Below are 26,456 nucleotides of genomic sequence, written 5' to 3' on the forward strand. Positions count from 1 at the left end.
CTGTGACCTGACACAGCAGCCTGGCCGAGCTGGGTCCCCAGGGAATGGAGGAGAGGGAGAGGCCTGCAAGGGGGCCTGGCTGCAATCCAGCTGCCCTGCCCTGGGGCGCTGCCTGGGCATGCCCCTGCTTGAACCTCCAACATCAGAACCCCTGTCCCCATTGGCACAATGTGTGCCCCTACAATCCACATCTGCTGGGCCCGCCTCTGTCCTGGAAACCCAGGAATTCAGAAACTTCCAGGCCAGACTTCCTGGGACAAGGACACAGACCCAGGGGCCAAATCCCATTGCTGTGGGCAGCCCCCACTTTGCACGTGGGGAAACTGAGGCCCAAACCTGGGCAGTGACCTGCCCCACGGCTCAGAAATGCCAGATTTCAGGATTCAAAGAAAACTTTGGTTTTGGAAAAACCAAAAAGATTTTTGGTTTTGGTGGTTGAAAAGTGTAAATTAGCATGCAAGGTGTCTTATTTCTCTTCTTTGCACTTTAATAACAATATCTGAGGAACCTGGGGGCATCAGCTGGTCCTGAAGATCAAAATCAGGAGCAGCTGATTCTAGTTACAATCTGTCTTTGGACTAGGTGGTCCCTGCCTCAGTTTCCCCATTTAGCAGGTGCTGGGGGTTGCAACACCCAGTTCTTCTCAATTTACAAAAGTCTTTCAGTTTCCTATGTGCCCCCCACCGCAGGATAAAATTCAATCCAGGCTCCCCACTGCGCACAAGGCCTTGCATGGCCCAGCCCCCACTCCAGGGTCTGGCCTCAGGGCCTTGGCACTACCTCTGCCCACCTTTCTTTTTAAGTTGCTTGTCCCCTGCTCAAGCGACACCTCCTGTGCGAAGCCCCTTCTCCAGACCCCCAAACCAGGGCGGTCCCCCGCGACGCTCCTCCCTCCCTATAACTGTTGAACTGCGGCGCGGTGGGCGGGAGCCTGGGTGAGGCCCAACCTCGGCCATCCGGTCGATGGTTCAAGCCTGCCACCTGGCGGCCGGGGTGGGGCTGTGGAGCCTCACGCTCTGGGCGCCCGTTCTAGCGGCTTGGGCACCAGGTTCTGGGCCCTGTTGCAAGCACCCTGGGTCCAGCACCCCCAGTGTTGCTTGTGGATACACCGCCTCGGACAGCCAAGTCTCCCGAGCTGGAGGTCTCGACTTTTAAGTGATTTGTCCCTTTTCAAAGATTGTCAAATAATTCCGTATTTTAAAATACGCTGTTTTAAGATGTGGCAGCTGTTAACCTGGGGTTAGGTGCTCCCTACTTGCTTGGGCTGCAAGTAGATTTTTGTGGCCCTCAAAGAAAAGGGGTCCAGGGGGAGGCCGACGGTGGATCCGGGAAAACCAATTTAATTACATATGTTGAGTGCCAGCTAGGTATGTTATGTCAGATATGTAGTCTGTGCTTTACATACACTGTCCCATTTAGACCTGTGAGATCGGTACTTTATCATTTGCACATTATAAAAAAGAAAATCCGAGAGGTTGAGTCACTTGGCCCAAAGTTCCCAGCGGAAATGGTCAAGCCAGATTTCCAGGCTCTAAAGCTACTAACTGCTCGCAGGAGACCCTGGGCCTTGGTTTCTCCATCCAGTTTTAAAAGAGGGTTCCTTCCAAGATCTCCAACCAGGCGGTGCCACCGCCCCTTGATTCTCGCAGCCGAGCGGAGATAAAAATTCCAATTCACAGGGAAGCCCCCTCCCCGCGCACGTAAGCACGCGCTGGCTGGCCAGCCACGGGGGCGCGGCAACGTGGGTGCCGCTCTAGCCTGCGCGGTGCAGTCTCCCGCGTCTCGCTGGTGATGACGCACGTCCGGGGTGGTGGGGGAGGAAGATGGCGGCGCCCATGGAGGTGGCCGTGTGTACAGACTCGTCCGCCCAGTTGTGGAGCTGCGTTGTGTGGGAGCTGCACTCAGGCGCCAACCTGCTCACATACCGCGGTGGCCAGGCTGGGCCCCGCGGCCTGGCGCTGCTCAATGGCGAGTACCTGCTGGCGGCGCAGCTGGGCAAGAACTACATCAGCGCCTGGGAGCTGCAGCGGAAGGTGCGGCGGCGCGGGCACGGGCTCCGTTGGCGGGGTGGGGGCGGGGGCGCGGGCCTCCCTAGACTGCTGTCGGTGGGGGCTGCACTGAATTGGATGTGTGTGTGTCGGGGGTGGGGCCCATTTAGGGTGCTCTGCGCATGCACGGGTCTGGGGTCTTTTCAGTGGAGGGAGGCGCGTGCCCCGGGGCGGGTGGGATCCGTTGAGGCGCACGCGCAGAGTTCAGGACCGCTGTTTGGAGGGGCTGAGCGGCGGGTCTCTGAGGCAGCCGTGCAGGAGCACATGAAGGGTTGGGGAGGTGAGGAGACCTTTAGGGGAACTGTGCACGAATGGGCGTGAAATTTAAAAGAAGAGTTTGCAGTTGAGGTTCCGTGGTTCTCGTCAGCTTGGAGAGAGGGTCTGAGGCCTGGGGAACCCCCTTGAAAGGGTAGCCCGGAACCTCTTGCATTTATGCTCCCCTAAAAGATACCACCCTTCCTCATCAGGGTCCACGGTGTTTCCTGTTAAAGCAACCACAAAATACAGCCCCTGCAGCTGCTCGCTTCCCCTTTTGTACTAGCTGACATTCCTTGGGGTAAACTGTTCCCTGGCTTTGTCTGGTGCGGTCCACAGACCATTCGTAAAGTTTTCCCATTTTAGAGTTTTGGAAACTAAGGTCATGGTCGTAGGTGGGACCTTAGGAAGGCAGCATTGGGGAACGAGCCGATTGGTCTTTGTGCTCTCCAGCCCCAATGCCCCTCCTGGACCCTCTGGACCTTGCCCATCCCCATGCCCAGAGGGACCCTCTGGCCCTCCACCCAGATGGAGTACCATCCTGGTTTTATTCCAGGATCCTCAAACCTCTACCTCCAGCCTGCAAAGCCTCGGCTGGAATGTAATGCTGCTTTGCTGAACTGTGGAATTGCTCAAACCATCCCTGTTTCCGCTTCTCTTTCTGGCTTTCTTGGACTTACCAGATGCCTGGGCGCCCCCTCCCACTCTCCTCACTGCCCCCAGCTCCTGAGTTCTGCATGAAGCTCAGAGGCTTCTTATGTTCCTGTAGGACCAGCTCCAGCAGAAGATCATGTGCCCCGGGCCTGTCACCTGTCTGACCACGTCGCCCAACGGCCTCTATGTGCTGGCGGGCATTGCAGAAAGCACATACCTGTGGGAGGTAAGCATGAGCACAGAGCCCGGGTTGTGGGGTTTGATCTCTGGGCCACTGGGTTATCAGACCACCGATGGTGTTGTTAACCAATAGTCAGGTATGTTTGAGGGGAGCCTCCTGTGCAGACAGTCAGGATTTGTGGCCAGAAGGTGGGTGTCACCATGTTGTGTTCCCTGCCTGACCTTGTTTGCACCTGTAAAACAGCCTGGGCGCCTCCCCCAAAATTATGCTGAGAGAGTTGAGTTCTCGGTGAACAATGGAAGGACCACAGAGATGGGAAGGGCTTCCTCATTTCGCCCTGGCACCTTCAGACCTTAGTCCTGATTCCGAAACTAGGAAGCAGTTGCTCGGGCCATAGTTGCCCCTCACAGTTTTCCCATCATGGGAGAAATTCTTGCCCTAGTCTCTGCCAGCTTGGAGCAGGGGGCATGGTAGAAAGCAGTGCCCCATGGCCTGATGGGGCACATTTTAGGGGGTTACCCCTCCATGATGAGGGACACTTAGGGTGTGTCTTGGTGAGTGGGGGTTGCTGTGTGGCCTTGGCTCACCCATCCTCTTGGAGAATTTCTGACCACTATGAGCTGTGACCCCGAGGGGGTATCCAACGCGGCCAACCAGAAGCAGGAGCCCAGGCCCAGGGCTTTCAGCCAGCCACCCTGGCTCCCATAAGCTGCCCCTGTTGGCCTTTCCCCCAGCTGAGTGGGTGGGGGAGGCTGGAAATCCTTAGGGTGGGGGCTGTGGGGTAAGCAGTTGTGCATCTGTATCCAAGTTTGCCTCTTCTAAGGATACTGGTTGTTGGATTTAGGGCCACCCTACTTTTGTGTGACCTTACTTGAACTGATTATACCTGCAAAGCCTCTGTATTCAATTAAGGTCTGAGGATCCAGGGGTTAGGACGTGAACGTAGTTATTTGGGGGACACACTTCCATTCACAACAGCATCTGTGCTGTCCTACTCTCATGCTACGTAACCCTTGCCATGTGTCATGTGATAGGCTCACATCACTGCCACTGGGATCCTCCGTCTTCCATAGACCTAACTTCTTGGGTTCCTGCTGGTCTTGGGACTCCCCTTTCCCAGGTTTCACAGCAAGAGACGTTCCCACCCCTAGTCCCTCCTGCCAGACCTGCCTTTGAAGCCCCTCACAGCCAGCCCAGAAAACTGTGACTTCCTGCTGTGACAGAATCACCATTGGGAGCCGCCCTCTTGCTTGTCCTGGGTCCAGCTGCTCCTAGGGACCTGTTCCCTCACTAGCCTTATTATTTGTCCCTGCCTTACCTGGGGACAACAGCCACACAACCCCTCACCCTGTGCTGGGTGGGGTTCCTTGGGTGGTTCAAGCCCTGGTGCAGTGACCAGGCTCATGCTCCCGTGACCTGGCAGCTGAGGGGCCAGGTGCTGTGGCCCATTTCCTGCCCTGATCCAATGTGTCCCCTTCCCCAGGTCTCCACGGGAAACCTCCTTGTCATCCTGAGCCGTCACTATCAGGACGTCTCCTGCCTGCGGTTCACAGGAGACAGCAGCTACTTCCTCTCAGGGGGCAAGGACTGCCTGGTGCTGGTGTGGAGCCTGTGCAGGTAGCATCCCAACCCTAACAGCCCACGCCTTGCTGTGGAGCAGCTGGTCTGCAGCCTCTAGCTAGCAAGGCCTCAGCAGAGAGGGCAAGGATCCTCTCCCCTGAGTCTACTCCTCCCACAGTGTGCTGCAGGTGGACCCCTCCAGGACCCCGGTCCCCCGGCACATCTGGTCCCGCCATACCCTCCCCATCACAGACTTGCACTGCGGCTTTGGGGGGCCCCTGGCCAGGGTCGCCACTGCCTCACTGGACCAGACAGTGAAGGTAGGAACCCCCCCCCCCCCCCAGTGGATCTGCAGCTGAGCCCAGGTGGCTGGCAGGTTCTTGGCTGACGTGAGGTGGTGAATCACCTGCTCCCCCCAGGCTGGCGGCTCCAGACAGCTCTTAATCCCCTGATGCTTCCAGCCTCAAGGACATCCAGAGGGTGGACAGTCCAGGCCCGTGTTGGCTCGGAAATTCCCACTTGGCAGCCTGCGCCCAGCGGCTCCCTGGCTAAACCTCAGGGATTTGAGGGCATGCAACCCTTGGGTCTTTGTCTGTTGGGAGGTGGGGGGCAGAATCCATGGCTGACAGCTTCTAAAGCAGGTAGTGGCAAGGGGTCCTGGGCACAAGAACTGAGCTGTGTCTCAGGGAAGCTAAGTCTCCCAAACCCAAGAAACCCCGGGGTGACAGCTCCTGTCCGAGGTCCCATGGGATCCAGGGTCTCTCACTCAGGGCTGCCCAGCTCTCAGACCAGCACCCCCGCCCCACTGGGACCCTGGTATCATGGAGTGCCCATCCCACACCCCACCTGCCCCCAGCTGTGGGAGATCTCCTCTGGCGAGTTGCTGCTCTCAGTGCTTTTTGATGTGAGCGTCATGGCTGTAACCATGGACCTAGCTGAGCATCACATGTTCTGTGGGGGCAGCGATGGCTCCATCTTCCAGGTTGACCTCTGCACCTGGGTGAGTGACAGGTGCTTGGGTTCATGGTTGGAGGGGGTGGCGGGATACCCAGGGTCCATCCTCCAAAGGCTCTGGGACCGTCCATCCTGCCTGGGTCCTTGTGCCCAGCGGGCTCCGCCCTGGCCAAGCACCCTCAGTACCCTGGGTTCCCCGGGGCTGAGGTGCCACAGTGTCCCTCTGGTCACTGGCTCCTTGGCCTCTGCAGCCTGGGCAGAGAGAGAAAAGCTTCCAGCCGGAACAGGACAGCGGGAAGGTGTTCAAAGGCCACAGGTGCGGGGACCGGATGGGGAGCAGGAAAGGAGCCCTGTTCTCTTTCTCCTGGTGTGAGGTGTCATTTGCAACACCGTTTATCGGGCCTGTATCCTCAGGAACCAGGTGACTTGCCTGTCTGTGTCCACTGACGGCAGTGTGCTGCTCTCTGGCTCACATGATGAGACTGTGCGCCTCTGGGACGTCCAGAGCAAGCAGTGTATCAGGACGATGACCTTCAAAGGTGGGGCTGGGGGAAGATCGGGGGCTCAGGAATGAGGACAGGAGAGCGAGAGGTCGTGAAGCCACGTGTCCAAAGCCAGCGGGCCAGGTGCTGGGAGGCGGGGCCAAGCAGAGGAAAGGTTTTGGGCCACTCCTGGACAGGGGGTAGGTTTGAGGAGTGGCGGGAGCTGTGGCCTCCTGAGCAGCCGCCCACCCCACTGCAGGTCCAGTGACCAACGCCTCCATCATGCTGGCGCCGCTCAGTATGCTAAGCTCCGACTTCAGGCCCAGCCTGCCGCTGCCGCACTTCAACAAGCACCTGCTGGGTGCCGAGCATGGGGACGAGCAGCACCGTGGGGCCCTCGCCCTGCGCCTGGGCCTCCACCAGCAGGTAGGTCCCACAACAGGTGTCCCTGCCTTGGGCCTCTGCAGTGTGCATTCCCTCTGAGTCTGCTTCCTGCCCAGGGTTTTTGTTCAGACACCCACGAGGGCCCTCCACATAACACCCTCAGTGAGAAGGTCCCTCTGACCATGTGGCTGAGCCCAGCCTAGTGGCCCCCCCTGACCTCAGAAAGCACCAGAACCTTCCAGAGTGGAAGCGGCTCCCACAGCACTCCCAAGCGAGCATGCCCAGAGGCACTTTGTGTTCAGTGCCTTCTCCAGCAGGGCAGTAGATGGCGCTCACGCCCCTGGGACTCACCTTGTTCCCCTCTGGGGGTAGCCCACCTGCCTGTCTTTGGCCGGGGCTGGGCCAGGCTGTGCTCCATCCACCTCTGCCCTGTTTCCATGTCCTGGAATCACATATGCCCCCCAGGGGTGCCCAGGCCCCTGGGGCAGCCCCCTTGCTGCAGCAGCATCTGTCCAGCTCACTGGGCTCTGCCCACGTGCCACCTGGTCATCCTCTGGAGCCTTCTTGATCCTGGTTTCTGCACATCCCCCAAAGCCTGACCCCAGTCCCATGCCTGTGGTGTGGCCTTGAGTGTTGCTGTCCCCTGAGCCTTGTGGGGTACAGTCCTGCAGCAGGAAGCAGATCTGAGGAGTCTGCACGTTGCTTCCTGCTGGATGTGGGGTTGAAGCTGTGGCCTCCACAGAGAAGTCACGCCCAGCCAGGCAACTGGTGACCCTTTCTCAGAGCCTTAGTCTTCCCGCCTGAGCGGGTGTCAGGATGACACCTACCTCGCCATTGGGGTGATGTGAGTGGCATGGGTGAGCCCCCAGGTCACTGACGCAGTCCCTTCGTTGCAGGGCTCAGAGCCCAGCTACTTGGAGCGGTTGGACCAACTGCATGCGGTCATGTGCAGCACGATGGAAAAGGTGGGCGGGGCTGGCAGTGGGGTAGGTTTGGGGGAGTGTTGGGCGGGGTTGATAGATGGGGCCATAGAGAAGGGGCAGGGCCCAGGCCGGAGGAGGGCAGTATCTGGAGGGAGGTGGGGAGGGGCTGTTTATTGGGGAGGAGAACCCCCTCCTTTGTCCGCGTGTCCAAGTCCCTTCCGCTCTGAGCCCCTGCCCCTCCCCAGAGTGTGCTGGGCGGTCAGGATCAGCTGCGGATTCGTGTGACAGAGCTGGAGGATGAGGTGCGCAATTTGCGCAAGATCAACCGAGACCTCTTCGATTTCTCCACCCGCATCATCACCCGGCCGGCCAAGTGAGTGCGGGTACCGGGATCCCCACCCCTGGCCTGGGGCCTCTGGGCCAAGTCGCAATCCCGTCTGTCCCACTCCATCTGTCTGGTCAGCTGACCCAGCGGACTGACCCCGGGACCAGCTGCCCACCCGAGCCCGTCGTCCGCCCACTCATGTTTGGATTGTTACCCTTGTGAGGGATCGTTCTGTCTGAGTGTTGACCACTGGTGTCTGTTGTGTCATATTGGTATTGTGTTTCTAACAAAAGACCTAAAAGCTTGTCCTCCTTGGGCCTCCATGTGTGCTGAGGGCTGTCCTGGGTCCCAGACTGGGGTCCAGGACCCTTGAGGCATGGGCTATCAGAGCCCAACTTTTAAACATCCAGTGTGTAGAAGCTGTGGTGCGCAGACTTTCCACACACTCGTCTGTCACACAGTGCCTTTGCACCACAGCACAGGCCAGGCCGCCCTCCATGGGAGGGGACTGGGGCAGGGGGCAGCCTCATCTGCAGGCTGAGGTAGCCAGGGGTGGCAGTGGTTCAGGGACCAGTGGTCACACTGGCCCTGTCCTGATAGCCAGCAAGGGTCCCCTCCACTTGGGTCAAGTCGGGCTCTGGGGTGATGGCCGGTTCTGGGTTGAAGTCCCCTGGAGGGACACACACCTGGTCCACTTGACCACAATGTTCTCCTCAGTGTCAAGGCCCTGAAGGAGACCAGGCGCCCCCACTGCCCGGGAGACACTGCCAGCTGCCAGTCAGCACCTGGAGCCCAGCCCAGACGCATCGGCCCTAAGGCTGCCCTCGGAACCTTCCAGAAAGCTACCCCCCACTGACAGCCCTACTTAATGATCCAGAAAATCTGTGTGATTTAGTGGGCGCTGTAATAACTCCAGCCTTGAGCCAGCAGCCAGTGCCGAGTTCATGCTTTTAGGCTAATTTGTGTCATCCTTCCCGGGGGCTCTGTCCTCGCCAGCAAGTGGTCCAGCTGTACTGTAGCAGGATGCCCAGGGACTGCACTGGCCCACCCTCTGTACCTGTCTCCAGGGGGCACGGACACGATGGTACCTGGGGCTGTGCTGTCCATGCCAAATGAAGGGAACTGCTGGTTGATGGGGGCCACGTCTCTCTCACATGGAGCGGGGTCTGTGGCCAACAGTCAACAACACTGGGTCCTTGGAGGTCAATTTGCAGAGAGTCCAGGACATGGGGGAGCTTCTGGATGGGGTCGCGCTCCGCAAGGGGCACCTTACCTGCCAGGGCCTGACAATGGGCCCTGTCCCTGATGAGGGCGCCCCTGCCCATCCACATGTGCCCCTACTCCTCTGCTGGGGAAGCAGATGTGGGGCTAGTTCTGGATGGGGGCTGCTGCCTGAGTGTTTCGTCAGTCCCAGACTAAGTTGGCAGGTCGCCATGATCCTGTCCTCCGTCCAGCGGCCTCCCCTGGGTCTGGATCTTTCCCTGGGGGTGGCTGTTTCCCCACAGGTTCCCAGGAGCAGAGCCTCCCCCCACCCCCAAACAGCACACTGGACCCTCAGCTGCTGGGGTGCTCTGGGCAGGGAAGATGGGGTGCCTGCCCCACAGCTTTGGGGTGTGGGGGAAGCATCAACATGCAAATGGCTTCCACTTCCACACTGTCCCCAGTGCGGGCCTGGAAGGTCACCCTTCCTCCCTCTGCAGGCCACGAAGGAGGGCTCAGAGGTCAGCCAGGCAGCCACGCTCCTTGCAGACAACACGCGGAAGTAAGGGCACAGCCCACTGACTTCATCCCTGTCCTGCCTGAAATCACCATGTGGCCTCAGACAAGCCGTGTCTGGCTCTGAGACTCAGTTTCTTTATCTCTAAAAGGGGGTGTCCCCCATCCTGGGCCTGCAAGGAGCTTTGGGGAGCTTGTGCCTAGCTGACATGTGACACAAGTAGCGCACAGGATGTGGTGCTCTTAACAATCTGGTCTAGAAGAGTTGTATGTGCTGCTCTGTAGAATTTAGCCCCAAATCCTGGGCGTCACTGCCAGAGGGGAGATGCTGACACCCCCTGATCCTCACGGGGACTCCTGTGGCTGGCATTTTCTGTGTAAACCACAGTGACATGGCACCTCACTGCAAAGAAAACAAGTGTCAGAGGAGGTGAAGAAAGTGGACCCTCACACAGCTGGTTGGGCAGCCACTGTGACATAGTCTGGCAGTTCTTCAAAAAATGAAACAATCGCCATGTGACCCAGCACTCCCACTTCTGGGTGGATGGACACCCAAAAGGACAAAGCAGGGACTTGAAGATTACACACCTGTGTTCACAGCAGTGTATGCACAACAGCCAAAATGTGGGAACAATCCAAGTGTCCGCCCATGGGTGGATGGATAAACAATGTACTTCATCCAGACCGGTCTTCAAAAGGAAGGACATTCTGACACCTGCTGTACGGTGGAAGGACCTTGAGGGCATGCTCAGTGAGAGGCCAGACACAGAAGGCCATTGTTTGTCGATTGACCATCTGAGTCTCTTCTGGGGGTGGGATGAGGGTGAGGACCCTACCCAGGACAGGTCCCTTTTTCTGAGGGCTCATGTCATGTACCCCAGGGTGGGATGAGGCCAAGGTGCTCCCTGAGGACATTAGAACCCTTACCTCACCCAGCACTAGGGGTACTCCCTGCCATGATGGCAGCCTCAGACACGGAGGGTCCCAAAAGCTGGGATCCTTGGGGACTTTACCTCTGCTGGGACCTAGCCAGGCGACTGGACGAGGGGTCCTTGTCACCTGGAATCCAGCCACCTAGTCCTCATTGCAGTCCTCACAAATGTCTATCCTTAATGCTGGCTGGCACTTGGAATTTTTATTCATTTAATGGAGTGTTTTTCCTGCCCCCTAAACACTGGCTTCAAAAGGGAATGTGTTTGTGTGGAAAACAAAACAAGTATAGATTATTCATTCATTAGAGCTGGGACGTTCTGTGCCTGGCAGCTGCTTTGCACCCTAAAGGTGTCTGGAAGATGTTTTTTTCTGTCTTAGCCCCACACCCACCCCAGGGAGGATGTGATGAGAATTCCATGCAGGGTGCTGGTGGCCCTGATTCTGCCCATGTTTATTGAGCACCTGCTGTATGCCATGGCCACAGGAACCCCAGATCGTTTGATGGGCGTCCCAGAGAACACCGGAAGGCTTGGGGATTAGCAGACGGCAGGGAGCTATGGAAGGTTCTTGAGCAGTGGAGGGTGATGTAATCAAGTGTCCTCTGAGCAGTTACTCAAGCAACAATCAATTGCAGAGTTCCTACTATGCAAGCCCTGGAGACAGCAGTTAACAAGCTAGACCCACCCTTGCTCTCCCAGAGTTGAGTGGGAGTGATGTCCAGTAAATAAAGCAGATAAAAAGATGAAGTTACCGTAGGCAGGGGAAGCTTAGATGTGTGTGTGGGATGCTCTACATCTTTTTGGGCGACAAGCAAGGAATGTTTATCAGAGCAAGGGCACTTGGCACTGGGTCTTGAAGGGTGAAGAGCAGTTCTCTAGTCCAAGTTCCCTGCCCACAGCTACAAGGCAGGAGATCTATCCTTTAGGTTCCCATCAGATACACTTGTCTCGGTTTCCCCAGAGTGCACACGATGTTGGAGCACACTCACATGGGTTGGTATGGGTAGACACTTCTAACTGAAGGTGAGGGGATGCTGTGTGACCATGGAGACAAATCTTGAACGCTCTTGGGTTGCAGTGTTTCTGACTGAACAATGAATGTTTGACCAAATTCTCTCCCTGGTGTTGAGCCTTGGTGTCTTCATTTGTAGAATGGAGAGAGAATTTCGCTGGCACAGTGGGGAAGAGCAATGGTTATGTCCCGACCCCGCGCTGCCTGGCCGTCTGAGCCTCCGTTTCCCGGCCCTGGATAGTGGGTCCCACTCTTCCCTAGTGGGTCCCTGTCATTGGGGGGCTGGGAGGGAGTGAGGGCGGGAACAGGTCGGCGGAACTGGGCATGGAGGGGTGTTCCAGCCCGCGGGGGCGGGGAAGGGAGTGTCCTGGGTCGGCGGGGATCCCGCCCCCAGAGCGTGGTACCAGCAGTTCCGTCCCGCAGCTCCCGCCGGCAACTTTGGGATGGAGTTTGTGCGAACGCTGTGGTTCGCCCTGGCGCTGACGCTGGGTCCCGGGCCCGCCGGGGGCCACCCGCAGCCGTGCGGCGTCCTGGCGCACTTGGGGGGCTCCGTGCGCCTGGGCGTCCTTCTGCCCCGCACGACCACCGCCCGCGCCCTCGCCCGCGCCGCCCTGGCCCGGGCTGCCCTGGCGCCGCGGATGCCGTACAACCTGAGTCTGGAGCTGGTGGCCGCCGCACCCCCCGCCCGCGATCCCGCCTCGCTGGCCCGCGGCCTGTGCCAGACGCTGGCGGAGCCGGGCGTGGTGGCGGTGCTCGCCTTCCCCGAGGCGCGGCCCGAGCTGCTGCAGCTGCACTTCCTGGCAGCCGTCACTGAGACCCCAGTGCTCAGCGTGCTCCGGCGGGAGGCGCGCGCGCCGCTCGGCACCCCGGTAGGCGCGACGCTGGGCGTCAGGACGCATGGGAACCCGGGGTGCGGATGAGGGAGGCCCTGGGACGCGGGCAATGGGGGTCCCAGGCCGGAATCCCTGGGGAGCTCGGGACCCGGACTTCTGGACGGCGGATGCAGGAGTCCCGGGGATGCCCGGGAGTCTGGATGACAGAGGCCCAGGAGCGCGGGGACCTGGCGCCCTGGACCCATGCGGTTCTGGAACCCAGGATGGCCGAACCCATAGGATGCCCCCTTGGGGCATGGAACTCCCGTGCATACCCCTTCCCTGGGCCTTGGTGGTGAAGTCTCGCCACTGATGTCCCTGTCCCCTTCGCCCCCAGGACCCATAGCCCTCGTTGTGCGCGGCCCTTCCAGATCTGAGGGAGCCTCCTGGTTCCCACCAGGCAGGATCGCGGGGCTACGAAGAGGAAGCGGGGTTCCTTGTTCGCGCTCCCGGGGTTGCCCTTCTTGAGTCACCAGTCACCTAGTCATTCCAAAGCCCTCCATCCTTTTCCATCCTCTACGACTCCTTGGAGTTGATTTTCTCTTCTAGATTCCACCCCCACCTTAGGCCCTGATTTGGGACGAAAATAGAAAATGGGAAAAGGAGAGAAGGATGATTGGCAGGGCCCTGGGGACCCTGTTGTGACCCAAGCAAAGACACCCCTCCTCCCAGGGCCAGCAGGGAGGGGCCCAACACGGGGACATGGGGGCTGGTAGCAGCCTCCCTCCCTCCAAACCCACCCCCTTCAGGCCTGCCTTCTCCTCAGGGAGGGGAGTCCCTGACCCTTGAGAAGGCCAGGGTCCCATTGACCCTGCTGTCCCTGTGCTGAGACCCGCTGGGGTCCCCCTGCTTCCTCGAAGTGAGAGATATGCCAGACCCAAATCAGGGCCTGTGGCACCCTCTGCTTTCGCCTCCAGGAACTGCGTCCCTGCAGTTGGAACTGGGGCTTTTGTGGGGACTCGCTTGACCGCCCAGGAACTGTCCCCCAGCACTGGGCGCCCTGTCCCTATGCCGGCAACACCTCACCACCTCCAACGTCGGGCAAAGCTGTCTTATCCTTCACAGGCTGAGCAAATCCAGGAAAACTCTCTGGGGGCTACTGGGCACCTCAGCCCCTGGCTTGCCTGGAGTGATATATAGGAGGGGAAGGGTCCTAAGAGGAAGCACTCTGGCTTAGTTCTGAGCATGAGGGCATCAGTCAGTTTGTAAACAGGGAACCCCAGTCCTGGGCCCTCCAGGGGCTCCCTAGGTGGGAGGGCTGAGTGGGTTCAGGTCTGTGGTGAGTGAGGGACTCAAGGCTGGGAGAGTCCAAAGGGGGAGCCAGGGTTCTGCATGGGGGATGGGGTTGTCTAAACAGAGTGGGGGGAGTCAATGGGGCTGGGTTTTGAAGAATGTGTAGGAGTTGGCTGGCATAGAAGGAAGAAGGTATTCCAGATGGGGAATGGCACATGCCTAAAGCCTCAAAGTGCTACCAGGGTGGCCAGAGAAACAAGAGAAGGCCCTGAATGTCAGGCCAGGGAGGCTGGGGTTTGTGCTGATGGCTGTGGAGAGCCACAAAAGGGGTTAGAGCAGGAGTGGGCTGGAAGGAGGCAGGCACAAGATCCAGTTATCAAGGTAACATCTGTTTATTGAACAACTACCAATGTGGGTGGGAAAGGGGACATGGAGGTTGCCAGCCCTGATTGTGACCACCCCCTTCCCAGAACCCGTTCCACCTACAACTGGACTGGGCCAGCCCCCTAGAGATGCTGCTTGACGTGTTGGTGTCTGTGCTGCGGGCACATGCCTGGGAGGACGTTGGCCTGGCCCTCTGCCGTGTGCGGGACCCTGATGGCCTGGTGGCCCTCTGGACAAGCCGGGCTGGCAGGGCCCCAAAGCTCGTGCTGGACCTGAGCAGGCCGGACATGGGCAATGTAGGGTTGCAGGCCCGTCTGGCCCCGCTGGGGGCGCCAGTGGGGGGCTCAGGTCCGGTACCTGCAGCTGTACTCCTTGGCTGTCATGTGGCCCCAGCCCAGCAGGTGCTGAAGGCCGTGCCCCCTGGGCCCCGTTGGCTGCTGGGCACGCCACTGCCTGCTGATGCACTGCCCACCGAGGACCTGCCACCTGGGCTGCTGGCACTGGGCGAGGTGGCTCGACCCCCACTGGAGGCTGCCATCCACGACGCAGTAGAGCTGGTGACACAGGCGCTGGGCAGTGCAGCCCGTGTACAGCCGGAGCACACCCTCCTTCCCACCACAGTCAACTGCAACGACCTGCAGCCAGCTGGGCCCAAGTCCTCCCGCCGCTTCTTGGCACGGTGAGAAAGGACCCTGTTTGGGAAGGGTGTGCAGCCCCCACATGGAGCCACCTCTGCCCCGGGCAACATTATTGGTCACTTGTGTTCCAGGAACTGTGGCCCTCACAAAATGGCAGCTTTGTTCCTGTCTTGGTGGGAGCAGAGCCTGGGAAGGGGATCTGGTGTGGGAAGGACGCAACAGCGTCCACTGTGGTCGGGATGTGTGCTGAGAGTATGGAGTAGCGGGGTCTGAGCTTTGTTGGGGGGGGGTCTCCCGCTGCCTGACACCTGCCTGCCCCCCATCTCCTGCCAGGTTCCTGGGCAACACATCCTTCAAGGGCCGCACGGGGCCAGTGTGGGTGACCAGCTCCTCCCAGGTGCACATGTCCCGGCACTTCCGGGTGTGGAGTCTGCTTCAGGATCCGCTGGGCACCCCAGCCTGGGCCACGCTGGGCAGCTGGCGGGACGGGAGGCTGGAGCTGGAGCCCAGGGGCGCAGCTGGGCGGCCCCCGCCCCCACTGGGCGTCCAGGCACGGCCCAAGCTGCGCGTAGTGACGCTGGTGGAGCACCCGTTTGTGTTTGCCCGAGAGCCAGATGAAGACGGGCAGTGCCCGGCGGGGCAGCTGTGCCTGGCCCCTGGCACCAACGACTCGGCCACCCTGGACGCGCATTTCGCTGCGCTGGCCAATGGCTCGGTGCCCCGTGCCCTGCGCAAGTGTTGCTATGGCTATTGCATAGACCTCCTGGAGCGCCTGGCGGAGGACACGCCCTTCGACTTCGAGCTGTACATCGTGGGCGATGGCAAGTACGGTGCCCTGCGGGACGGCCGCTGGACCGGGCTGGTGGGCGACCTGCTGGCTGGCAGGGCACACATGGCGGTCACCAGCTTCAGCATCAATTCGGCGCGCTCGCAGGTGGTGGACTTCAGCAGCCCCTTCTTCTCCACCAGCCTGGGTATCATGGTGCGCGCACGTGACACAGCGTCACCTATTGGAGCCTTCATGTGGCCGCTGCACTGGTCCATGTGGCTGGGTGTCTTCGCAGCCCTGCACCTCACCGCGCTCTTCCTCACGCTCTACGAGTGGCGCAGCCCCTACGGCCTCACTCCCCGCGGCCGGAACCGCGGCACCGTCTTCTCCTACTCCTCAGCCCTCAACCTCTGCTACGCCATCCTGTTTGGACGCACCGTGTCCAGCAAGACACCCAAGTGCCCCACAGGGCGTCTGCTCATGAACCTGTGGGCCATCTTCTGCCTGCTCGTGCTGTCCAGCTACACAGCCAACTTGGCCGCCGTCATGGTGGGGGACAAGACTTTCGAGGAGCTGTCGGGGATCCACGATCCCAAGGTGGGCAGCCGCAGGGGCGGGGCCAGAACTGGGAGGTCGCTCACACCCACTGTTGGGTCCGACATCCAGCCGCATGCGCCCATCCACTCCCTCAAACATTTATTGAGCACCTAGGGTGTGCCAGGCACTGGGGACCTAGTTGGGACAAAACGTGAAGATCCCCATCCCTGGGGGGGGAATTGGACGTGGCAAGACTCAAGATAGATAAACAAAACTGTTGGTATGTGAAACAGTGATAACACACAGGGACAAAAATAAGGCAGAATGGGAACAGAAGAGTGCTGGGAGGGACATTTCCTGAAATAGGGCTCAGGAATTCCTCTAGGAGGGGGTGACATTTGAGGGACTTTTATGTACACATCAGAGAGGCAAGGGCACAGTCCATCTAAAGAAAGGCCGTGGGGCAGGACCTTCCCTGTCCCCCCATATGCCCTCTGTAAACCCATAAAACCTGGATGCTGCTGTGGGATGTGCTAGCTACTCACCAGGTGTGACTAATTTTAAAATCAAGTTAGTTAAATCCAAGTGCTCAACAGCCACAGAGAACAGCACAGGTAGTGTTTTTATCATGGGCAAGTTCTAAATGCCACTGCGCTAGAGGCTCAATCCAGCTCCTGTGGCTTTTGGTGGTGCTATAGCCCCGTGGGAGCAGTCACGCACTCATTGAGTAGGAGTTTGCACAGATCCTCGGCCGCATGGAGACCAGGGGGAGGGAACTCCCTGGGCCAGGAAGACTGGTGGAATGTGTGATGGGACCTTGGGGGTGGGGGGTGGGGGGTGGGGGCTGTGAGGGATTGGCGGTGCCTGGTTCTGGGTGTTCTGAAGGTGAGCTGAGCCTACAGGATTTGCAGGGCAAGATCTGGAGATGAGGAGGAGAGGAGGAAGAACGATTTGTCCTGACTGGGGTGGGAAGACCTAGGAGGCAGATGGGGAGGGGGTTTTGGATGTGGCCCAGCTTGGGACTCCTGTGTGACCCCAAGGGGAGCTGTGGAGGTGGTGGGAGGCAGAGGTCTGCACTTCAAGGCCAGGAGTGACTGGAGATGGATGTTTGGGTTCTTAGAACAAGTGTGCCCGCAGGGGCCATGGGCCATATCTGGTGACATTTGTGGTTGTCACACTGGGGGTGCTCCTGACATTGCAAGGGTGGGGGGCCCAGAAGTGCCCAGGACGGCCCCACAGGGAATGACCCGGTCCCACGTCAGCCTCGTGGAGTGGCGACGCTGGTTAAGCGTCCTGGGCCCGGGTTGGGGGGGACAGAGCAGAGTTGGGTGGGGGCACAGGGGCGGCCTGGCGCTGACCAGTCGCTGGCCCGCAGCTGCACCACCCGTCCCAGGGCTTCCGCTTCGGCACCGTGTGGGAGAGCAGTGCGGAGGCCTACATCAAAAAGAGCTTCCCAGAGATGCACGCGCACATGCGGCGCCACAGTGCGCCCACCACGCCCCACGGCGTCGCCATGCTCACGTGAGGCCAGGGCGGGGGGGCGGGGTGGTCCCCCCAACCCTAGGCGGATGCTTACCCCCTCCCCTCACCCTGCAGGAGCGACCCTCCGAAACTCAACGCCTTCATTATGGACAAGTCGCTCCTGGACTACGAGGTCTCCATTGACGCCGACTGCAAATTGCTGACGGTGGGCAAACCCTTCGCCATAGAAGGTGAGGGGCCTCCTGGACCCAGTGATCCTGGGGCAGCGGAGAGCCACTAATGGCACAAGGTGGGTACAGTTCGCCAGGGACTGCATCTGGCTGGTCCCAACCAGACCCCTGGCTTCCTTCAGGCTATGGCATTGGACTTCCGCAGAATTCACCACTCACTTCCAACCTGTCGGAGTTCATCAGCCGCTACAAGTCGTCCGGTTTCATCGATCTGCTGCATGACAAGTGGTACAAGATGGTGCCTTGTGGGAAGCGGGTGTTCGCCGTCACAGAGGTGGGGCAGGGCCCGGGACACAGGGTGGGAGTAGATGTGGGAGCTCTAAGCCTGCGTGGGCCTCTACTGAGGTGGCCAACCCCCTGCTAATTGCCAAGACATGTGTTTGCTTTTGTGCCCTCCTATTCATCCTCCAGCTCGTGCCCTCTTCTCCATGAAACCTTGCTCCATAACATGAAGCCCTAACCTTCCAATCCAGCTGCACAGCCCCAGGCCCCCGTCTCTGGCCCACCCTTTCCTCCCCAGGCCAGGGTTCCCGAGGGTCTGTCATGATCGTGAAGGGCTTGTGGCTGTGTTCTGCCCACCCCAGACCCTCCAGATGGGCATCTACCATTTCTCGGGTCTCTTTGTGCTGCTCTGCCTGGGCCTGGGCAGCGCACTGCTCAGCTTGCTGGGCGAGCATGTCTTCTACCGCCTGGCGCTGCCACGCATCCGAAGGGGCAACAGGCTGCAGTACTGGCTACACACGAGCCAGGTGAGGGCCGGCACAGGGTGGGAAGGCACGGGCAGCCTCCCGACACGACCCGACCCAACCTCTGTCTGGCTCGCAGAGAATACACCGCGCCCTCAACTCGGAGCCACCGGACAGGCCGGAACGGAGGTAAAAGGCCCCGGAGCCGCTCCCACCCCCCAGGCCGGCCACTTTACTCCTCAGTCCCTACCTCCCCTAGGGCCGGACTGCTCTGTCCGTCTCCCACCGCCTGGGACCTCATCAGGAACCTCCATCCCAAAGGGCAGAGCGGGTCCGCCCCTGTTCCTCGGGGAACGCTGGTGCAGTCTTATCCATTCTCCGTCCCTAGGGGTCCGGAGGAACAGCAGCAGGACATGCCAGCCACCCCCGAGGGCACGGGGGGATGGACACGGGTGCGCCGGGCCGTAGTGAAGCAGCGTCGCGTGCGCTTCCTGCTGGAGCCAGCCCTGGCCGCTGTGGACAGGGATGCGGAGGGGGCCGGGCCGGCCGAAAGCCCCATTTGGCTCTGCTCCGATGGCTGGCCGCCCGCCGCGCTGCCCACGGGTGCCCCTCGCCCCGGCGAGCTGAAGGAGCTGGAAGAGCACATCGCGGGCGCACGGAGGCAGCTGCGCCAGGCGCTGCTGCGACGCGAGCAGCTCCTGACCCAACTCCGGGGCGGCGCCCAGACTGACCACTTCACCTGCTCCAGGCCTACGCGGAAACGCCTGGGACCGCCCCGTGACGCCTCCACCTGCTGAGCGGGTGAGAGGCAGCGACGCCCCAACGCGCCCCGCCCACGGACGGACCCCCGCACCCGGAGCCTGCGCAAAGAGTCCCAGCCTTGGGCGCACGCGCAAATGCTGGCCGGGCGCTGTCAAGTTTATTCTATATACAAACACAATTTCGTACACTGCAATTAAACAGAACGGAATGCGCGCTCCGCAGTCCTCACGGAGTCACTTGGTTTGGCCGCTCTCCCGCCCCAGCACGGCTGGCCCCTATCGCTGCCCCGCTACTGCCTTCACCGTTGGCATCCCCCTGCTGGAGGCACCAGCCCTGCCCTCCCTGGACCCCAGCCCTGGCGCGCGGGGAAACGCGCGCGAACACACACACACACACACACACACACACGCACGCACGCACGCACGCACGCACGCACGCACGCGCGGGGGCAGGGGCCGTGGAAAAGGCACTGTGCACGACGAGCACCAGCCGAGCAGCCGACCCCCGCCCATGTTGACCTGGCTCAGAGACCTGCCTCAGGCTCTGCGCCCAGGTACAACTCGTTCCAGACTTTTCACCAGCCCCTTCCAGAACCTTCCATGGAGTTCCCGCCCCCACCTCCTGCCCCGGTTCATTGGCCTGCCTCAATGTGCTGGCTGAGGGGGCCCACTACAAACGTGGCAGGGATAGGCTACAGGCAGGCACAAGCCCAGGGAAGAGGAGCCCACCCCTAACCAAACCAGATGGACCCCAACACCACAACACAAGCTGGGCAGTCCCAGAGACACTGGTGACTGCCTCCCTGATCCCTCGAGGGCCCCAGCCAGGTCACGCCCAGCCAGCCTGGAGAGCCAGGGACTGAGGTGCTCAGCTGCCCAGGACTCAGGAGCCAGCCTCCAAGGGCGAATCTGCTGGGGCCATGGACTCAGGGCTGGGCCCACTCACCCCGGCAGCCAGAGGGGCCGTGTCAGGTGATGAGGAATCGTTTGGGAGGGCACTGTCCAGGGGGGCCTGGGGATCCCGAGGGAGCCCCCCACCTGGGCTCAGGGGGCCAGCTGCCCGCCGCTCCAGGAGGGAGGCGCTCAGGCCAGACAAGAAGGAGGCATCTGTGATGATGGCGGCTGTCTCTGCCATCCAGCCCAGGTCCCCACTGGCTGCTGCGGCCACAGAGGCTGCCGCAGCCACGAGAGAGCTGGGTGCCTCGGCCACAGGCGCGGGGACCCCACCAACCCCTGCCGAGCCAGGGCCCAGGGCAGGGGGCTGGCCAGCAGGGTCAGGGGCGGTAGCCAGGGTACCCCCGTTGTTGTTGAGGTCGTCAGGCAGCGCCGTGGGGGTGCCTGGGCCCAGCGGTGGTGTTTGCAGCAGCATCTCCTGGATTCGGATCTGCTGCAGGATAGCTGGCAGCTCGTAGTGGTGGAAGAAGTAGATCATGGAATGCTGGGGGTGAGAGGGGAACAGGTCAGGCCCTGCCCAGTACCAGGCCCCACAAGGCCACACTGTGGGGTAGGCGGGGCCCCTCACCTGGATGAAGAGCCAGGAGGTGACCAGGGCCAGGCTGCTGTACTGACCATTGAAGCGGTAGTGGTAGGCATAGAAGGCGAAGTGGTACAGATAGAAGAACCTGTGAGAGACACAGTGAGGCATTGCCCGCCCACACCCCACCCTGCCCCACCTGGACCCCTGTGGCACTCACCGCAGCCAGTGTCTCTTGCTGGTGTTGGTGTGGCAGCAGATGGCATCATACTGGTCAGCCAGCCACACGATGAGGATGATGTAGAAGGCGGTGGTGGTGTCGTTGAAGAACTCTGACATGATGGCCTCCATCCCTGTGGGAGGCTGGCGGTTGGGGCCCCGGTGGGACAGTGGGAGTGGGGGTGGGGCAGGGAGGCAGGAGGGCAGGCAGGGGTCCTCACCCACGAGGGCCAGGATGACAGTCAGCAGCGGTGCCGCGGGGAAGGCGATGGCCATGTTCATCTCCAGCATCTGCAGCAGGTCCACTGCGGGCAGAGGACGGCGGGCGGGCAGACCGCGTGAGGCGCCCCTGGGGGCAGGGCCGGCCCCACCCGCAGGCTGCTGGGGAGACTCACCAATGAAGACAAAGATCTGGTGGTGGGAGTAGCGGAGCAGCATGGACACACTCAGGGTCTGCAAGCGAGGCAGCGTGAGGCCGGGGGGGGGGGGGCTGCCCACCTGATGCCCCACGCCCTCTGCCCAGCCCGGCCCAGCCCTGCCTCGTGGCACTCACAAAAATGACCATGATGACAAAGGCAGCCAGGTAGGACGTGCGGGCCATCCACATGCTCACGAAGCGGTAGTGCTCACCGGACACCACGTTCCGCAGGAAGCCTGTGGAGGGGGGGCCATGAGTATAGCTGTCTGCCCACCGGACCCCCCAACCATCCCGGTCCCAGTCACACCCTTGTTCTCCTCATTTTCAGCCAGGCCCTTCACGCTGGACATGAGGATGTCATCATAGCCCAGGAACTCAGCCAGCAACAGGCGACTGAAGCGGTCTCCGAAGCACTGGTCCCGTGTGGGGTCTACAAGCAGAACGCATGTGATGGGTGAGCCTGTAAGGCCTCCACCAGCCTGCCCACCCCACCGGAGCAGTGCTGTGACCATAAGGCCCCGAGAGACAGGGCCTGGGGATAGCTTCCTGCTGATGGAGCAGGGATGGCCCCCAGACCTGCTCTCATGTGCTTCTGGGTTACCCCTGCCCAGGCCTTCTATCAGGGGGACTCACCCAGGGTAACCACCATGACTGGGATGCTGAGCCGCTGCCGTGTGGCCTGTGACAGGCGCAGGAAGCCGTACTCCAGTGAGTACTCCACGATGTACTCATCCTGCGGCCACACTGTGGGTGGGCACCACCGGTCAGCCAGTGGAGCCCTGGCCAAACCCTCCTACCACATTCACAGAGGAGGGTCCTGGCGGGGAGGGGCAGGAGGGGAGGGGGCCATGACCTGGGAGCATCTCCCTCGGCCTCACATGCTGCTGACAGATGGGGAAATAGAAGCTTGGAGTGGTCATTCTCCCTAGCCAGCGCTACTCGGCCCCTCTGGCCAGGGGCATGACTCCCCAGGTGACTACATCTGACACCTCAGCAGCACATACCTTTAGAGGGTGTCTCAGGGAAGGGGAACTCCTGGCTGTCATTCAGGGCCTCGGGGGCATCAGGTGGCTTGAACACCTTGGGCTCGATGTCCAGCTCAAACTGTAGGGCAGTAGGAAGCAAGGCATCTGTGCGTCCACAGCACCAGGGGATCTGGCCCGGAGGCCCCTCTCCTGCTGCCTAGGAGATGCACTCCGTCCCCAGCCACTGTAACCTCCCAGCCTCTGCTGAACATCCTCCCCATCTAGGGCTGGAGGACCTCTTACCCGAGGGTCTATACCCTGAAGCTGGGGGCGAAGCCTTGGGTCCAGGAACAAAAAGATCAATGGAACCGAGCTGCCTGCAGCCCGCCTACATTGGCCCCTCACCCACGGGACCCCTGCCTCCAACTGTACAAGCATGTCCCTCCCAACAGGGTGTGGGCCCCATACACCCGCCCCACCTAGGACCACCAGAGCTCTCAGACCAGAGCCTCCCAGGACCACCTGGCACCTCCAGAACAAGGACACTCACTTTCAGGTGAGTCTGCCTGGCACAGCACCCCGTCCCACCCCAACAGGAGCCACAGGGTTGGCTGAGGTCCCTAACTTCCCCAGCAGTAACATCCTCCTGCTCATGGCCGGCTCACCTGGATGGAGCGGTTGCCAAACATCTCCATGGTCAGCTCCTCCTCCTCCTCGTCCTCCTCTTCCAGCTCCAGGCCGGGCGCTGCGGCCAGGCTGGGGAAGCTGCTGCGGCCACCGGCACAGAACTGCAGGAAGACGGGTGCGCGGCTGGAGTTTGGTTGTACCTCCACGCGCAGGACACCCTCACGCGGCCACTGGTCACGCACGTGCTCCAGGCAGTTGATGGGCGAGCGGGAGAAGACGATGTGGATATAGGCCAGCACGAAGAGCACGAACAGGGCCTGGGGATGGGGGCGGTCAGCAAGGCCTGAGCTTCAGGGGGAAAAAAGAGGACCCCAGGACGCTGATGTCCCTAATCCCTGAGCCCACACCAGCCCCTCCCAGCAACCTGGGACCTAAGGGTATCACTGGTCTAAGACCCTGACTGCCCTGCCCTGCGTGAGCCAGGATGAGACCCCCCCCGCCCCCCACCAGGAGAGGCTACCTGACAGGGGACCAGGCAGAGAACATGGCGCCATCAACCAATTGCTCCGGCCCTGGGAGGCCCAGCCCAGGTGCTGCCACCCCCGGGCAACCCGCTGCTGCCCAGCTACCTTATGCCCTGCCTTGTCCTCAGAGTGCCCCTGACCTCACCAGCTAAAAATAGCTTCCCTTGCCCGCCAGGTGCCCCCTGAACCCCTCCCCTTGGCAGGGCCAGCTGGAACTACAGGGACACAGCCAACCCTAGTGGGCTGGGCCCGCTCATTCTGCCTGGTCTCCTCATTGGTAAATCTGGGATAGCATGGGGTCTCACCCAGGTTGTTCTGTCCCTGGACTGGGGATATCTGTGGTTGTCACACTGGGGGTGCTCCTGGCATCCAGGGGGTGGGGCTAGGGATGCTGCTCAGTGCCCCCCAGTGCGCAGGATGGCCCCCCACAGAGAACCAGCATCCTGATGTTAGAACTGCCAAGCAAGGACTCTGCTCTATGTCACCAACAGCTCCTTCTACCTGGTTAGAAGTATGTCTAAAGGGCCCTCCATGTGGGTCTACTTAGGGACACCCTCCTCCTCGAGCCCACCTCACTATCTGATGTTCTTACTTCTCACAGGGCCCCATATGGCTGAGTGTCACCCTCCCAGACAACAGGCCAAGTCCAGGGCGTCACACCTGTGTATCCCATCCACTGCCCCACCCTTGGGGAAAGGGCCCAGCTGGCCCAATGTGGCACCTGCCTCCCCAGGAAAGATGGGTGTCAGGGAGCCATCATCCCCAGTGGTTGCTCAGCCGGACTGGGGTGAGCCCACAGCTGGGCCAGCACAGCCTCCGACTACCCCCACATGCTCCCACACCAAATTCCCACTCTCCAGGACTAGCTGAATGTGTGGTCCAGAACCACAGCTTGGAAAAGCCTGGATCACAGACCAGAGCACAAAGCCCCTCCCTGCCCTATGATGGGGACACTGGTGCTCAGGGGGGTGGTGAGCCACCCATGGCCATACAGCCACTAGCGGGGCCACCAGACTGCCCACCCTTCCATGCCCTGCCATGAGCCCTGAAGGGTGGTACCAACACCAGCGGTGGACCACCTGGTCCCCCTTTGGAGTATGGTCTGTGGCCTGGGCAAAGTCACCCACTCAAAGTCGGCCCAACCACAGTGGCTGTGACCTGAGAGAGATGGGGAGAAGCTCCGCCTCAGAGAGCACTGTTGCATGCCTGGATCCAGCCATGCCTGAAGCTGTAGGGGCCCACTCCAGGCTCCCCAATTTCATGAGCTCCAAGATCCCTTTTGGGCAAATGTGAACTGTTTCCTTCACTTGCAGCCAGTGCCTCAGGGAGACAGAAATGACAGCATCACTGAGATCTCAGCAGACAGACATTGTCGCCCCATGCATTCAGGTCTCAGCAGACAGATGCAGAAACAAGAATACAGCTGGGGCCTCTGCCAGGGGAGGAGGCTACCGGGGGAAGCAGTGTGGCTAGCCAGACGAGCCTCCCACAGGCCAGTCTGCACCCCAGCCCTTCTCCCCAACATAGTGTCTGGGGACCACCAAGCTGGTGGTGGGAGTTGTGAAGTCCAGGGGGACCAGAGACCCACAGAAGTGACAGGAAGCAGTCAGACGGCTGACCCCGCAGCCGCTCTCCTCAGCCCTCTGCCCAGCTCTCCAGGCCCTGGGGCTGGTTGACAAACCAAGTGCCTCTACTGCCAGCATCAGCCCCCTTTCTGCAGACAGAGACCCGAAGCTTGCCTGGCAGTATCAGCACCCCCAGTCCCTCCCCAGCGGCACTCTGATGGGAAACTAAAAGGCTGGTTCTCCCTTCCTCAGAAGTTTCAGTCAGAAACTGGGGCGCCCCGTCTGCTCAGGAACCCAGAACCCTGGCACTCGTCTGGCCAGCTCCTTGTCTGGACCCACACCTGAGTGATGCCCCTTCTTGGAGGAACCCAGGCCAACGCAGGTCCTTCCTAAGCCACACTTATGGCTGAAACCTCTGTGCCACCCAAGGGAGGGTGGGAAGGAGGTTCCTGAGTAGCAGCACTTGCTGTGACTTTGCCACTAATCCTGGCAAGTTGACCTTAGCTAAGTCACATATCCCCGTGAAGTTCAGAGAAGGGAAAGGTGCAGTGGGGTACTGGTGGAGGAGTAAGTGGTGAGTACTGAAGACAGGAGGAGCAGAAGGAAGAGGTGGGAAAGGAGGTGGTACTTCCAATGCAGGTGGGTGGCCCCAGGGTGTGTTCTGAGAGGGTCAAAGTGAGTCTGGAATGGGGAAGCCCAGGATTGGCAATCTGGGCCAGGATAGGCAAGGGAAGTGTGGGGTGGGGCGGGGCGGGGGGGGGGGGTTCTCCCAGGGTGAGGATCCCAGGCAGCATGGTCAGGGGACACAGGACCGGGAGGAGGTCCCTAACAAGTCAGAACCAGGCTCCAGGCCTCACCGAGGTGGGTCACCAGAGGTAGGGTGCAACCTGGAGAGAGTTGGGAGTGAGTTTCTGGAGTCAGGATAAGGGGCCACACAAGTAGTGAGACTGGGCCTTCCCAGGGGATCAGGGGCTGGGGTGGCACGCTTAAGGTGAGGATCCCCAAGGGAACGGGAGGGATCTAGACCTCTGGGTGGGAGGGTTTCGCTGTCCTGGACAGTATCGGGGTCAGAGGTAGCAGGCCTAGGAGGAGGGTCCGGCCGCTGGGGTCAAGGGTCAGGGGTCGGAGCCGCAGTCACCTTGAGCAACACGAAGAACTCGAAGAGACGGCGGAAAGCGGGCGGGAAGAGCCGTGAGTAGGTCACAGCCATCTTGAAGAAGAGAGCGTGGAAGAGACGGTCGCGCACGTTGATGAGTGGGTTGGGGTTGAGGTTGGGGGTGCGGGGCCCGCGTGCGGGGGCCGGGCCCCCGCCACCGCCATTGGGCCCAGGCCCCGGGGCTCCGGGCGCTGCGTGCTCCGACATGCCGCCCAGCGTCGCGCTCTAACGGCCCGCGGGTCCCCAAGGGTGCCTCCCAGCCGCCATCAGCCGCCCTCGCCGCCGCCGCGATCCTCAGGGCCGCCAGGCCGCCGCCGCCATCTTCCGCCTCCGCAGCCTGCTGACGCCAGCGAGTCGCTGCGCCGGCAAGAGCGGTCCCCCTGCGCCGGTGGAGAACGCTGGGATGCCGGCGGCTGGCCGGAGGCGGCTCCCGCCCCCTAGCCTGGCCGCGCCTGCGGGCGGGACCGTGTGTGGTGGGTCCTGCTCTTTT

At 61.0% G+C, this 26,456-nt stretch overlaps 3 protein-coding genes across 11 annotated transcripts; 2 read left to right on the forward strand and 1 right to left on the reverse strand.

The window, feature by feature from the left end:
• Positions 1–1,792: 1,792 nt before the first annotated feature.
• Positions 1,793–11,530, forward strand: WDR18 (WD repeat domain 18). Of its 5 annotated transcripts, none has more exons than XM_019744146.3 (11): positions 1,793–2,033; positions 3,073–3,183; positions 4,622–4,755; positions 4,877–5,018; positions 5,555–5,698; positions 5,904–5,968; positions 6,067–6,191; positions 6,394–6,560; positions 7,415–7,483; positions 7,687–7,814; positions 8,484–11,530. In XM_019744146.3, exons 1-11 carry the CDS (start codon positions 1,824–1,826, stop codon positions 8,620–8,622), a joined length of 1,434 nt encoding a protein of 477 aa, XP_019599705.1. In that variant the 5' UTR covers positions 1,793–1,823; the 3' UTR covers positions 8,623–11,530. The 5 variants fall into 5 exon arrangements, with proteins under 5 accessions (XP_019599705.1, XP_019599706.3, XP_019599708.1 ...); XM_019744147.3 differs by having other exon boundaries at positions 9,467–11,530; XM_019744149.3 differs by lacking the exon at positions 8,484–11,530 and adding an exon at positions 7,905–8,077.
• A 287-nt stretch (positions 11,531–11,817) lies between these two features.
• On the forward strand, positions 11,818–19,236 carry GRIN3B (glutamate ionotropic receptor NMDA type subunit 3B). 3 transcript variants are annotated; one of them, XM_019744140.3, is made up of 9 exons: positions 11,818–12,295; positions 14,002–14,594; positions 14,887–15,919; positions 17,235–17,380; positions 17,456–17,571; positions 17,694–17,845; positions 18,156–18,320; positions 18,397–18,446; positions 18,646–19,236. In XM_019744140.3, the coding sequence occupies exons 1-9, from the start codon at positions 11,870–11,872 to the stop codon at positions 19,052–19,054; spliced, it is 3,090 nt and encodes a 1,029-aa protein (XP_019599699.3). In that variant the 5' UTR covers positions 11,818–11,869; the 3' UTR covers positions 19,055–19,236. The 3 variants fall into 3 exon arrangements, with proteins under 3 accessions (XP_019599699.3, XP_019599700.3, XP_019599698.3); XM_019744141.3 differs by having other exon boundaries at positions 14,887–15,378; positions 15,523–15,919; positions 18,156–18,446; XM_019744139.3 differs by having other exon boundaries at positions 18,156–18,446.
• Positions 19,155–26,433, reverse strand: TMEM259 (transmembrane protein 259). Of its 3 annotated transcripts, none has more exons than XM_019744143.3 (11): positions 25,949–26,433; positions 22,760–23,038; positions 22,134–22,233; positions 21,763–21,873; positions 21,437–21,559; positions 21,265–21,365; positions 21,107–21,164; positions 20,933–21,013; positions 20,713–20,845; positions 20,541–20,640; positions 19,155–20,456 (listed from the first exon to the last, which is right to left on the reverse strand). In XM_019744143.3, the coding sequence occupies exons 1-11, from the start codon at positions 26,171–26,173 to the stop codon at positions 19,902–19,904; spliced, it is 1,866 nt and encodes a 621-aa protein (XP_019599702.2). In that variant the 5' UTR covers positions 26,174–26,433; the 3' UTR covers positions 19,155–19,901. The 3 variants fall into 3 exon arrangements, with proteins under 3 accessions (XP_019599702.2, XP_019599701.2, XP_019599703.2); XM_019744142.3 differs by having other exon boundaries at positions 20,933–21,016; XM_019744144.3 differs by having other exon boundaries at positions 20,933–21,016; positions 22,760–22,882; positions 25,949–26,323.
• Between the last annotated feature and the right edge of the window lie 23 nt (positions 26,434–26,456).

The sequence above is a fragment of the Rhinolophus sinicus genome, chromosome 15 (assembly GCF_057876585.1).
Source record: "Rhinolophus sinicus isolate RSI-liver-muscle chromosome 15, RSI-T2T, whole genome shotgun sequence".
Taxonomy (NCBI): domain Eukaryota; kingdom Metazoa; phylum Chordata; class Mammalia; order Chiroptera; family Rhinolophidae; genus Rhinolophus; species Rhinolophus sinicus.

Bases quoted from the DNA above. Each gene is read 5' to 3' on its own strand.
- WDR18 (XM_019744146.3), top strand. From the start codon at position 1,824: ATGGCGGCGCCCATGGAGGTGGCCGTGTGTACAGACTCGTCCGCCCAG. The intron at 4,756-4,876 runs GTAGCATCCCAA...CTCCTCCCACAG, and splicing joins CTGGTGTGGAGCCTGTGCAG to TGTGCTGCAGGTGGACCCCT. The intron at 6,561-7,414 runs GTAGGTCCCACA...CCTTCGTTGCAG, and splicing joins GCCTGGGCCTCCACCAGCAG to GGCTCAGAGCCCAGCTACTT.
- GRIN3B (XM_019744139.3), top strand. From the start codon at position 11,870: ATGGAGTTTGTGCGAACGCTGTGGTTCGCCCTGGCGCTGACGCTGGGT. The intron at 17,381-17,455 runs GTGAGGCCAGGG...CTCACCCTGCAG, and splicing joins CACGGCGTCGCCATGCTCAC to GAGCGACCCTCCGAAACTCA. The intron at 18,447-18,645 runs GTAAAAGGCCCC...CTCCGTCCCTAG, and splicing joins CCGGACAGGCCGGAACGGAG to GGGTCCGGAGGAACAGCAGC.
- TMEM259 (XM_019744142.3), bottom strand. From the start codon at position 26,173: ATGTCGGAGCACGCAGCGCCCGGAGCCCCGGGGCCTGGGCCCAATGGC. The intron at 21,366-21,436 runs GTGTGACTGGGA...CCCCCTCCACAG, and splicing joins TGAAAATGAGGAGAACAAGG to GCTTCCTGCGGAACGTGGTG. The intron at 20,457-20,540 runs GTGAGGGGCCCC...TCTCACCCCCAG, and splicing joins CCTCCTGGCTCTTCATCCAG to CATTCCATGATCTACTTCTT.